The 12,522-nt window shown below is 32.0% G+C and overlaps 2 protein-coding genes across 5 annotated transcripts; one reads left to right on the top strand and one right to left on the bottom strand.

Moving 5' to 3' along the window:
- The first annotated feature begins 855 nt into the window (after positions 1-855).
- Positions 856-2,396, top strand: LOC125211019 (uncharacterized). The gene is made up of 4 exons (XM_048110690.2): positions 856-984; positions 1,521-1,731; positions 1,832-2,113; positions 2,272-2,396. Exons 1-3 carry the CDS (start codon positions 890-892, stop codon positions 2,111-2,113), a joined length of 588 nt encoding a protein of 195 aa, XP_047966647.1. The 5' UTR covers positions 856-889; the 3' UTR covers positions 2,272-2,396.
- Positions 2,397-3,755: 1,359 nt separating this feature from the next.
- LOC125211685 (Single hybrid motif superfamily protein) lies at positions 3,756-7,211 on the bottom strand. Of its 4 annotated transcripts, none has more exons than XM_048111579.2 (9): positions 7,065-7,211; positions 6,574-6,762; positions 5,893-5,975; positions 5,166-5,225; positions 4,816-5,043; positions 4,672-4,734; positions 4,302-4,370; positions 4,102-4,147; positions 3,756-3,989 (listed from the first exon to the last, which is right to left on the bottom strand). In XM_048111579.2, the coding sequence occupies exons 1-9, from the start codon at positions 7,072-7,074 to the stop codon at positions 3,919-3,921; spliced, it is 819 nt and encodes a 272-aa protein (XP_047967536.1). In that variant the 5' UTR covers positions 7,075-7,211; the 3' UTR covers positions 3,756-3,918. The 4 variants fall into 4 exon arrangements, with proteins under 4 accessions (XP_047967536.1, XP_047967538.1, XP_047967537.1 ...); XM_048111581.2 differs by having other exon boundaries at positions 5,893-5,972; XM_048111580.2 differs by having other exon boundaries at positions 6,577-6,762.
- Positions 7,212-12,522: the final 5,311 nt, after the last annotated feature.

Here is a 12,522-nt window from a genome sequence, read left to right as displayed (position 1 = left end):
ATTTTTGAAAAAAAAGCTAAAAATTGTAGACATAAACTATGATTTTTTAATTAAAACCAGCAACAACTATCTTCATTGAGCTGTGAGCATTAGATAAACCCAGAGTCATATTCAATAGAACGGTATATTTAGTTTGATTGGTCTCATTTTGTGAGCCTACTGAAAATTATTGTTATTATAATATATGTATTGAATGTTTTTCATTTGAGAGTTTGATGATAAGTGAGATTTTTATAAGGTTAAAAAAGGGGTAATCATTTTACTATTGAGTAGAAATGAAAGATTCGTACCAATCTGATATACAAATTTTGTTTAGTTTATCTAACTTTTAAGAAATTAACCCTTGAAACTCCAAAACTAATGAAGTTTTCATTTATCTTTTACCAATGGTTTACATTTGGCCCATTTAATATAAATATTATAGCTTGAAATTTTGTCCAATCAGGTTTACAAGAATTGGGCGTTATACAACGTTTTTTATATTGAAATATTTCACGTTATACTTCACTTTCTTTATTTGAATTATCATAAAAATCTTATTTTACTAAATATTCTTGTTTGATAATTTGTGAGGTAAATATATACACAATAAATAAGAGCAATATGGAACAATGGCATACAATTACATTTTCCAAATAACATTAAATATATTTTCTTTACATACATTAGAATTAATCATGAACAATATATTACTCCTACTATATTAACCTATGTATCTTAAAACTCCTCTAGAATAATTTTTGTGCAAGGTGTGAAATTAATGAGGATCGCATAATAGAATTATTTCCTTTTATAACGTATCAAACTATATAATCAAATAATCAATATTAGTAGAACTGTCAAAAAAGGAAAAAGTATTAGGTTTTATAAATTCCAATTCTTCTGCAACATGGGATTCTCATCAAAAAAATGGGCACAAATCATATCTAATTTCGCCTCCCTTTTGTACTTTTTCATAATTATTGTCCAAGTCCCACTTTTCAGGTACGTTATTTATCTGTGTATTATTGAATGAAAATGTTTATGAATGTTATGATATGAAATGTAAAGGGGATTAAAAGATCTTCCAAGATTATAGATTAGGGTTCTGAATTTGGTAATGTGGCTCATTGATTATGATTCTAACCCTTTTACTAACGTTGAAATTTCTTAATTAATCCCTTGAAGCATATGTTTTCTATCATTATTCTGATTCATTTTTTATTACTAGTATAATTTTTTAGAATAATCTTCACCTTGGAAATAGCTGGGAATTAGGTTAGAATTGGTAGAATCTTGATTTTCAATTTTGTGGCATTTATCACTCTTGATGAAATGTAATGTTTAATATGTATTGAAAATTTTAAATGATGTTAAAATGTTTAATTGACCAAGGCTGGGAAGAAAATGATGCATTTTAGGTTACTATTGTGAAGATTTTATACATGATGTCTGAAATTCAAATGTATCAACATTCTTGATAAATTTGTGATTGAGTATGTATGATTGATAGTTGGCAGTTGTCTTTCATGGATGTTCAGAGTTCCATGTAGAATAGGCACTTGCCAAACACCGGTGGAGGTGATGGCCTGCGCGGGTGGATTCCTCCCTGAATTTGTGGTGAAGGCCCTTCTCTACCCCGGAGCAGTTAAACGATCTCTGATGAAGGGCGCAGCCGTTCCGAGCCCTGATCAACTGCTGCATCCTTACAAGTTTAAGAAGGGTAAACCAACTGATCTCAAACAGTTGGAGGTTTGTGTACATTATACTATCATATTTTGTCAAATCTTGGAAATTTGAGATTATGATTAACTGTTTTGTGATGTGTGGATTCATTTCACTTTCACCACAGGTTATTGCAGGTAGCTACCTCTCTGTCACGGGTGCCTTTCTCGGGCTGCTGAGGCATGGGAGGATGAGTTACTTCGGCCTAATCCTCGTCCTATGGGGCATTGCCAAGGATGTGTTTGGCGGTAAACATGCATCAGGTGCTTGCCTATTTCCGGAGATGGTTATGACTATGGTTATCGCGTTCTTGTCTATGAGACGGGACGTGAGGAAGCTTCTCAAATGCTGCAAGCCCGGCCGCGTGGCTAGACATCTCAAGAATCGGTCCAAACCCAAATATAGTTGAGTTGAGTCTTGTGTTTTGGTTAAAACTCCTCACTTTTTGTAGTGATGTACGTACTTCTCTGTTTTGAGCAAAATATGCATATTTTTTGATGTAGCAGTTTCTGTCTTTTCATAATGTGATAAAGCTCACACAGATTTTTGTCACTTTTACTGATACAGTGTTAGAACTTAGAGCATTCCAAGGGAGAAGGGGAAAATGAAGAGGTAAAGAGAATTATCTCTTCTATATAAAATTTTATTCTCCAAGGGAAAGGTATATGAGAAGGTATTATACCTTCTTTCATTTTGAGAATGTATTTTTACCTCTTTTTGGAAGAAAAGATAAAAAATTTTATTTTTATTTGCCTTTTTCATTTATCTTCTTCTTTTGGAGTTCATAACTTTTTGAGAAGGTATAATTACCTTCTTAAGAAGGTAAGGGAGAAATATACCTTTTCAATTTACCTTTTCTCCTTGGAGATGATAAGAGCATCTCTAAGGGAAGAGGTAAATGGAGAGTAAACTAATATAACTATCATATTTACCTTTTATTCAAGAAAAATCCTTCTCCAAGGGGAGAGGTATTTTTGAGAAGGTATTATACATTTTCTCATTTTGAAGAAACATCTTTACCTCTTCATGGATGGAGAGGTAAAATCTTATAATTACCATATTTGCCTTTTTTTCATTAAAAAACCCTTCTCCAAGGGGAAAGGTATTTAAAAAGGGCACTTTATATTTTTTAATGCATTTTGTACTGTTATTTTATTTTTAAAAAATCATTTACCTTTCTATATACCTTTTCCCTTTGGAATGTGTTACTTTTTAGAATGGTATATTTCGCTTTTTAAGAAGGTAAATACATAATATACCTTTTCTATATACCTTCTCCCCCTAGAGCATCTCCAAGGGGAGAAGGTAAATGAAAAATGTATATCATGTTTATACCTTCTCAAAAAGTGCAATATACCTTTCTAAAAATCAATCAACTCTAAGGATAAAAGGTATATAGAAAGGTATATCATTTAAAAAAAATAAAATATTACTTAGTATAAAAGCATTAAAAAAACATAAGGTGTAATACCTTTTCCCTTGGAGAATGATTTTTTATGAAAAGAAGGTAAATATGGTGGTTATATGATTTTACCTACCTCTCCGAGAGGTAAAGATACCTCTTCAAAATGGGAAAATATATAATACCTTTTCAACTACCTCTTCCCTTAGAGAATAATTTTTCATGAAGAAAAAGTAAATATGATAGTTATATTAGTTTACCTCTTCCCTTAAAGATGCCGTTAAAAACATACATTTTCAACTTCATAGTACTACAGTACTATATAAAACTCAATTGTCACGATGGGAGTAATTATTCTTGTAGGAATCGACAAAACCATAATGAAGATCGCTCATACAATAGTTGAGATTCTTTAAGTATTCTATTATCACCTTGATTATATCATTTTTAACGTTAGTATATCCTATTTTGATTCAAATTAAAATAAGTATATTGACAAAATAAATATGTTGTTAATAATAGAATAACTTGTAGCTCATCGATTTATCATATTTTTCTTGAATTCATTAAAAAAAAAATATGGAAATTGGAATACATAAATAAAGCCAATGCTTCAACAAGTTAACAGAAATGAAGGCAACAGGCAGCATGAGAAAATAAATATTCTACTATTCCATTTCCAAGTTCAAATAATCTGAGATTCTACCAAAATGATTCTCAACAATATCCACATCACAGAATAATCATTCACGCATAGAACAGAGAGAGAGAATGGAACGGAACAAGTACTGCTGCAAGGACCGTATGTCAACCTATTGAAGCTTTTTTATTCCGGGGAACGAAGGAAGGACAGCGATAAGGGCATCACCATACCCAACAGGTTCTGCGAATGACAAGATTTACACCCAGATTATTAGCATATGTTGTATGCAAAGTAGTAATAAAAATCCCCAACTCTTTCATCAACTAAAGCAAAAAGGAAGGAAGATGCATACCGCCGTCCCTTTTAAGTATCTTGACCACCTCTCCAGATATGTCCGACTGATCAAAAATAAAGAGAGAGAATCGAAACAGGTCAGCTCTTAACATCTTATCCTAACTGCATTATTTGTAACTAATGGTGTTGAAATAAAAAAATGAACATAATGGTGTTTGAACTCAACCATGTGGGTAAAGAAGAAAGGCGGACACAAACCTCAATGGGGATCTCTCCGCCTAGCTGTTCAATATAGCACAGCACCTGTCCCTCCTTTACCTCGTCTTTCTGTTATGCAACAACAGTGACAACTCAATCAAGTCAATACTCAATAGGGAATGCAAGTATATCCAACTACAGATTAGATCTTCTTTGTGACACTGATTCCATATCATCGAGTTAAAAAAACGACATATGTAAGCTACAAATGATTAAAATTGTCAGAATATTTTGAGAAAAGGAAAAAAAAACTACACACTTTCTAGAAGCAAGAGTCACAAAATCATTATAAAAGCCACACCGTTCCATAAACACATGAGATAAATACTACCAACCCCATAAAGGAAAACACACAAACACACACAGCTACCTCTTTGCAAGAAGGAGGAGCCTTCTTCCCTTTAATGGTCCTGGATCTTTTAAAATTCCCAACCTGCATCCAATATAAAGTTAGTGATGCAAACACCGAGGAAATTCCATCATTCTTCACAGAAAATAACCATTGGATATTTACCCTAGGAGATTGAAGTATCACCAAGCCCTCATCTGCTGCCTTATCAAGCAGAGATTGGCCTCCACCTTGGGCAGAAGCTGGTACGGAGAGTGCCAACGATGGTGATGACGCTGAGCCATTTGCAGCAGATGTCTCAACAACTGCATGAGCAGTAACAGGAGCAGGAATCTGTGGAGGTGCACTTTGTTTGGCCAGGTCTCTTAAGACGTGTAACCGGAATCCTCCAAGCTGATCATAAACATACAGGATAAATCAAAACAGTAAGGGTAAACTACAAGGCTAAAGGATTTTCCGAGCTAACCATAGACAACAACAAAATTAGCATATGAGAAATAGGACAAATAGCTTACTTTAAGCTCAAATTCCGCAATTGATGTTGTGTCACATAGTATCGCCAAAAGAGATTCCACCTGGAAAATGAGATTTCAATAAGATGGCTGCAACCAACCAGTGATGAGGACAAATGACCATACATTACAAATTTTCATGAGCAGCATAAAAAAACTGCCATTTATGCATAACAGTCATTTCATCCAGTATGTACTTTGGAAAGAACTAAAGATTAGTTGACCCTTTCAATGAGCCTTAACAATAGCATATGAAATTTAGACGATATAAATCCACCATTAGCTGTTAAAAGAAAAGTAAAATAAAAGACGCAGAAAAAAGTTGACAACATTCACCTTATTCTCCTTGCTGATGAGTTAGCAGCTGGTTTCCCTAGCTGATTCAATGTTCTTAGCTTACTACCAATTAGATATGGAATGAATCTTGAATCAGTTAGAAGCTGGTTTTCCTATTTTTCTTTATCTTACTCCTCCTAGGGGGCTGCTTCCATGTTAAAAATGTTTGAGAAAATACATAGCATCTGACTTCTTAGATATTTCTTCAGAAGACTACAAAATGCGGATGGCTGATTGTATTCACAGCAGATGATACAGACAAATTATTAAAATCTCTCTTTCAATGATGTCAGATCTTAGTAATCAATAAAGCCACAGCATGGAAAATACCTCAATATTCAGGAAAAGGCTAAATAAAGCTGATGTATATAATTATAAATCTTGAGCAACTTACCTCAAATGCATTCGGAATAAGAGGGCTGACTGCATCAGTTGCTACAGTTTCTTTAGAATCATCTTCCACACTGGCTTTTGCTGCTGTCAATGAAAGAGAAGCTGCATTAGAAAGAGAAAGTGAAGGGTGCAACATATATAGTGCTGTGAAACAAAATGTTTATTTGGACCAGCAGATGTCAAATGAATACAGAAGGATTTTACTTTATTTCTTCCAAACATATGCATTACTATTTCTGTTTATGCTTACAATCCACTGAACTTAAATCTGAGTTCTCTTACTTTAAATATGTCACTCCATTTGATCATGGTGTACTTGATAGGCTAAACTATCAAGTTGGCAATTGTGTTGGTGTAATATATAACTAGTCAATTCACAAGAAGAAAAGAACATAATTCACTAAATCCTTGTGATAAAAGCATGTCCAAGAAACAATCAATAGATATGAGATGATTGCCTGAGTTTATGGAGTATTCATCCATCAATGACAAGCCCTTTCCAATTCACCAAAAAACAACCTACTATTTAAACTGATTACACTACAATTAGTAAATTCTCCCACTAGTGTCAACATGAGGCCATTCATAACAAAGATGCATCAACAATGAAACTTAAATTCAAATCAGAGAGGCTAATGCCACCACAAATAGATCTTGAAACACCAAAATAAAATGTACTCACAACCATCCTCAATAGCTGAAGTTCGAAATGCAACGATCGACTTCTTCGGTCTATTCAACAACACTAAACCATCAAATTGAAGACTTCTGGGCGTTCTTAAGCCATGCAAGGGTTGCAGAGTTGTCAATTTTGGCCTTGCAGAACCAAAATCCAAGTTCTTTATTTTAACACCTGAAGGCCCAATACCACCTGCAACAATTAATCACCACAGAATTCAGCAAAAAATTAAATCTTTGTTCTCCCCAATGCACGATAATAATCAAAATTCAACAATTAACACGAAATCCACACACTAACTGCCGAAAAAATCGAAGTAATTAAATGCACGATAATAGAGAAAACCTAATTGCACAAATTCCACAATAACACGATTCGTTAACGAAGAATAGCATAGCTGGAAAGGAATCGGCACGGATCGCATTTTCATGAGATGTAAACAGCATTAAACATAAAGAAAGCGGTGGGAGTTGAGAGAGGGAGAGAAAGCTTACACGCGGCCATCGGAAAATTGAGAAAAGAGAGAGAATCGTGGTGGCGGAGAAACAGTATAGGAGCAGTGGACGACGTTAACGAAGAAGAGAGCCATAGCAATATATAGTGGGCCAATTTCTTGATTTGGTTCTCTCTTTTTAGAATGCTTTTTCTTTTGACTTCTTTCCCTTCCTGGCTCTTAATAATTGAAAACCCCTTTTTTCTTTTATTCACGTCAATAAGGAGTAGACTTCACATAGTACTAACATTTTTAATTAAAAAAACAGGGTAATTACATGATAAATACAAAATGTTTTATCAATATTTTAATTTAGTACAAAAAGTTTTTAGTTTATGTATCTCATACCAAAAAATTTACTTAGTGCTCCAAATTTATACATTTCATTAAATCCTTCTAACACCTTTAGTTCTCTTCTTTTGTCTTCTTGTTCACTCCCAAATCTACGTCCATTTTAATATCAGAATCAGAATTCTAAGATTATAAGCATAAAACTGTTCAGGATTCAATATCTTTTTTCTTTCTAAAAGAAGAAGATATAGTAGTATGAAACCTCCTTTTGTCGGGAAGAAAGGAAGTAGAGATTTGTGGGCTACTTTGTATGTGAGTGAGCAAGAGAGGAATAAGTGTTGTAGTGATATAGCAAATAATAGAATGTTATGATAGAGTGCTTTTATCACACCCAATTAAGTGTTTGCAAAACTTTTGTAAAATTCTATGGAATATTGGCATCTAATATCACGAAACTTTTAAATAGTTGGGTTTTTCCCACGAACTTTAAAATTGGCAAATGATATCACGAACTTTATCCCGTATTTGTTTTTTTTCCCACGAATGGAAAAATTCATGTTATTTTAATAGATTGAAGAACAATTTTAGAGGGTGTACTTCAAGAAAAACTATCTTCAAAAATTGAAAAACTTGAAACTTTTAAAATTGTTGTCGAGAAATTACGAAAAAAAATCGGTATCATAATATTATTTGTGGGAATTTTTTCATTTATGGGAAAAAACAAACACGGGGTAAAGTTCGTGATATTATTTGTCAATTTTAAAGTTCGTGGGAAAAACTCAACTTTTTGAAAGTTTCGTGATATTAGAGATGTCAATATCCCAATTTTTATTAACTATGCATAGGTGTGCACACGGTTCAAAAACCGCCAGTTCTGATTCAGAACCGGCAGTTCATGGTTCAACATTTTCATGAACCTGAACCAGCCCGGCTAGGTCCTAGGCGGTTCCGGTTCCAGTTCAAAAAACTGCCAGTTCCGGTGCTAGTTCAAAACCGCCGGTTTCCAGCGAAAACCGCTGGTTCCGGGCCAGTTCGGCGGTTTAATTTTTTTTTTTTTTTTGCTTATGAACTCTATGAAACCATTCTTGATTTTCTCATTTAAAGAGACATCCTTGAATGTTTTAAGTTAAACTTTCGATGTGGGACAAAATGTGTTGAGTATTTTCTTTTATAATTACATGTTTAGAGCATTCATTCATCTTTTTCCAATGTGCGATACAAAAATTTCTTTTGTCTTCTACTTTTCTTCATTTTTTGTATAATATATATAAACAAAATTATTATTTGAATATATTCTCGATAGATAAAAATAAATAAAAAATAATTATTGAGAAATATGATTTGTATAGAAAAATATTTATTTGTGTAATAGTTATCGTTAGTTTTATACAATTTGTATAAAAATTATTCTTTTAATGTATATAATAGTATTTATTAGTTAAAATATACATAAATTTATAAACATAAGCAATCGATAATGATAAACAACTAATGAATATACAAAAAAGATAGAAGATAGAGTAGTAGGAGTAATATAGACAAAAGAATGATGTGAGATCTATCATATAGTAGTTATAAATAATGACTTTTATCCCACATTGAAAGAAAGAGTAACACATCCAAGAATGTGCAATTATAAAAAAGAATAATCCAATACACTCTCTTTCAGTTGAAGTATTGATATTTTAAAAATCAAAAGGTTTAACTTTAAGTATGAGCAATTGAATATTTTTTTTTTATCTTTGTCTTTTTTTGTCTTTATTATGTATAAAATAAAATATGCATAAATAAAATTCAAACAATAAGGTGAAAATTACAATTTTATTGATAATAAATTTGAACAAGACTAAAAGTTACAACTTATAATGATTATAATTTACTTATAAAAATTAATAAACAATTAACAATACTTTAACAATACTTTAAGTTAGACCTTTGATTTATAAAATGTCAATATTAAAGTTGGATTTGAAATTTTGAGGCTTTAATTTGGAAGATAGTGTGTATTGGATTATTCTCTTTTATAGTTATACATTCTTAGATGTGTTACTCTTTCTTTCAATGTGGGATAAAAGTCATTATTTATAACTATATGATAGATGTCTCATCATTCTTTGTCTATATTAATACTCTATCTTTTATTATTATTATTTAACAACAAATATTATTACATGAACTATTATTCATTGGTTATTTATCGATATCAATTTGCTTATGTTTAAATTTATGTACATGTCAACAAATAAATACTATTATACACATAAAGATTAATTATAACACAAATTGTATAAATCTAATGATAACCATTATACAAATAATTATTTTTCTATATACAATCATATTTGTCAATAATTATTTTTTTTATCAATCAAGAATATATTCAAATAATAATTTCTTATATATATATATTATACAAAAAATAAAGAAAAGTAGAAGACCAAAGAAAGTTTTGTATCCCAGATTGGAAAAAGATGAATGAATACTCTAAACATGTAGTTATAAAAGAAAATACTTCAACACATTTTGTCTCATATCGAAAGTTTAACCTAAAACATTCAAGGATGTCTCTATAAAAGAGAAATAACCAAGAATGGTTTCACAGAATTCACAAGCCCATCAAATATATGGGTTTTTATGAATTTCTTATATTCTTATATTCATTTATCATTTATTTGTGAAAGTTGTTTTTTATATATAAAAATCAATTTTTATAAAAAATAAAAAAAAAGTTAATTGAACCGGCGGTTCTAGTTTCACATTTTGTTAAACCTAAACCGGCCCGCTAGAACCGCCGAATCGCCGCCGGTTCCGGTTTGTGAAGCGGCGGTTCCGAAACCCTAACTATGCAGATGGTGTAGAATAGCAAGAAATGGAAGAACCATGAATCTAGAGAGAGAAAAGAATGATCTTGAATTCTTCGGAGTTCTTCAGAGTGATTACTAGCTAATACACAATGATCATTTATGGTAAAATCCTAATTTATTAATTTGGGAGTGAACAGGAAGAAAAAAGAAGAGAGTTAACGGTGTTAGAAGGATTTAACGGAATATATATATTTGGAGCACTAAGTAAACTTTTGTATGAAACACGTAAACTTAAAACTTTTTGTACTAAATTGAAACATTGGTGAAACATTTTGTATGTATTATTTAATTACCTCTAAAAAACATTATTATGACTTTAATTAGGGGTGTGCATTCGGGTTTCGGTTTGGTTTTTTGCCCAAACCAAACGAACCCGAAAAATCGAATTTCCTTGAAAATCAAAATCGAACCGAACCGAACAGAAAAACCGAAAAACCGAACTAAAAGAGCCGAATTAAACCAAAAAACCGAAATTTTCAATAAAAACCGAAAAAATATGGAGTATATATTAATATATATATATATATAACTTATTTATTTTATATATACTAATATAATATAAATATACTCCCTTCGTCCCACTTTAGGAGTCTCGGTTGAGTTCGGCACGAGTTTTAAGAAATACAAAGGAAAGTTGATGAAAAAAGATAGTGGAATGTGGGTCCTACTTTTATATATTAGTTTTATAATAAAATGTGAGTGGAAAAAAGTGAGTGGAATGTGGGGCCTGTTACCAATTATGGAATATTCCAACCGGGACTCCTAAAGTGGGACACTCAAAAGTAGTAAACTGGGACTCCTAAAGTGGGATGGAGGGAGTATAATATAAAATTAGTAATACGGGGAGCATTAAACTCCTTTTAACCTTTAAGATACTATTTCCTTCTTAATCACTTCCATTAGATTAGAGTAGTGGACGGTCAAGATTAGATTTATGAATTTAATGCCGCATTGCATTATGAGTAGTATTCTGTGCATTATGAGGTTATAATAGTAAAAATGTAATGTCTGGAAACGTTTCAAAACGGAAGGTCCGATAATTAAGCGGGCTTTTCATAGACCTTCCAACTTCTTACTCTCTCTCATTCTATCACGTCAAACCACGATCAAAACAACTTCTTTCCCTTTTCAAACCCATTCAAACCCTAGCCGCCGTCGACAACTAGTCTCTCATTCGATTCTCACTGTGAAAATCGACCGTGGGTGGACGATTGCGAGTCTCAAAGTTCCGATTTTAGTTCGCGGGCGCCGTCGGACAACAATTCATCTCCGATTTTCATAAAGGGTAAGCTTATAAAGTCGCGATTTTTAGTTTGATTTCTTTGAAAAAATGTGGAACTGTGAGCATTAGAAGATGGGTTATGAATATTTGGATGTTTATTGTTGGTTTCTGAATTGTATTTGGTTTGATGTTAGTTTTTTGGGTTGAATTCGTCCTGAATTTGTCGATTTTGCTTTAGGTTTGGGTATAGGTTGTATGTTTGTTGGTTCCGTAGACGAATGAGCTATCGTTCTGTGTAAAATCTAAAATGGTTTCTGTTGTTGTTGTGTTTGTTAGCGTTGGGATGTCGAAAAGAGGTCGCCCATACAAAAGTCAGCCGACGCAATCCGAAGGTGAGAATGCTGCGCCATTTTAACACTCTGCAAGTTTCTTGTCTTCCATTTTGGTGCATTATTCAGTTTTTTTTTTTTTTTGCATTTGTATCATTATTATTAGCATTATAAGTTTATTATATCTCTTTTCAATTGTTGTTTGAAGTGTTGTCCTTTGTTGTCACAATATTATGCACATATGCTGCATTATTTGGTTGAAAATGAACATTATTTGTTCATTGTGTTTACGGATAATAATATGTACATTGGTTACATTGAAACAGTTTCAAATATGTACATTATTTGGTTAATAATATGCATTATTTAGTTGAAAATGTATATTATTAAGTAATGGTGTGTACGTTTTTAAGTATAAGCTAAATTGTACTATTTCTAAGTTTGAATCTTTGTATTAGTTACCCAATTTGTAATAGTAAATATTTGCATTATTAAGTTCATATTATGCATTATTATGCTGATATTATGCATTACATAGTAGACATTTTACATTATTGAGAAAAGGTGTCTATCTATGCATCGGATAAATTGATTTTTATGCATTATTTACTCATTAGTTAACATTAATGTGCAAAATTTTGTGCATTACAGAAAACTCATGGAATATATGTCTCTTTCTTTTTTTTGGTCAGCAAGTAAGCAGCGTCGCGTTGATTTTGATGAAGCAGTAGATGATGTAATTCTAATTGTATT

Source organism: Salvia hispanica, chromosome 3 (assembly GCF_029641045.1).
Source record: "Salvia hispanica isolate PSC_SH4W2 chromosome 3, Shi_PSC_v1, whole genome shotgun sequence".
Classification (NCBI taxonomy): domain Eukaryota; kingdom Viridiplantae; phylum Streptophyta; class Magnoliopsida; order Lamiales; family Lamiaceae; genus Salvia; species Salvia hispanica.
The sequence above is the reverse complement of the archived record's forward strand: the minus strand, read 5'-3'. Positions and strand labels throughout refer to the sequence as shown.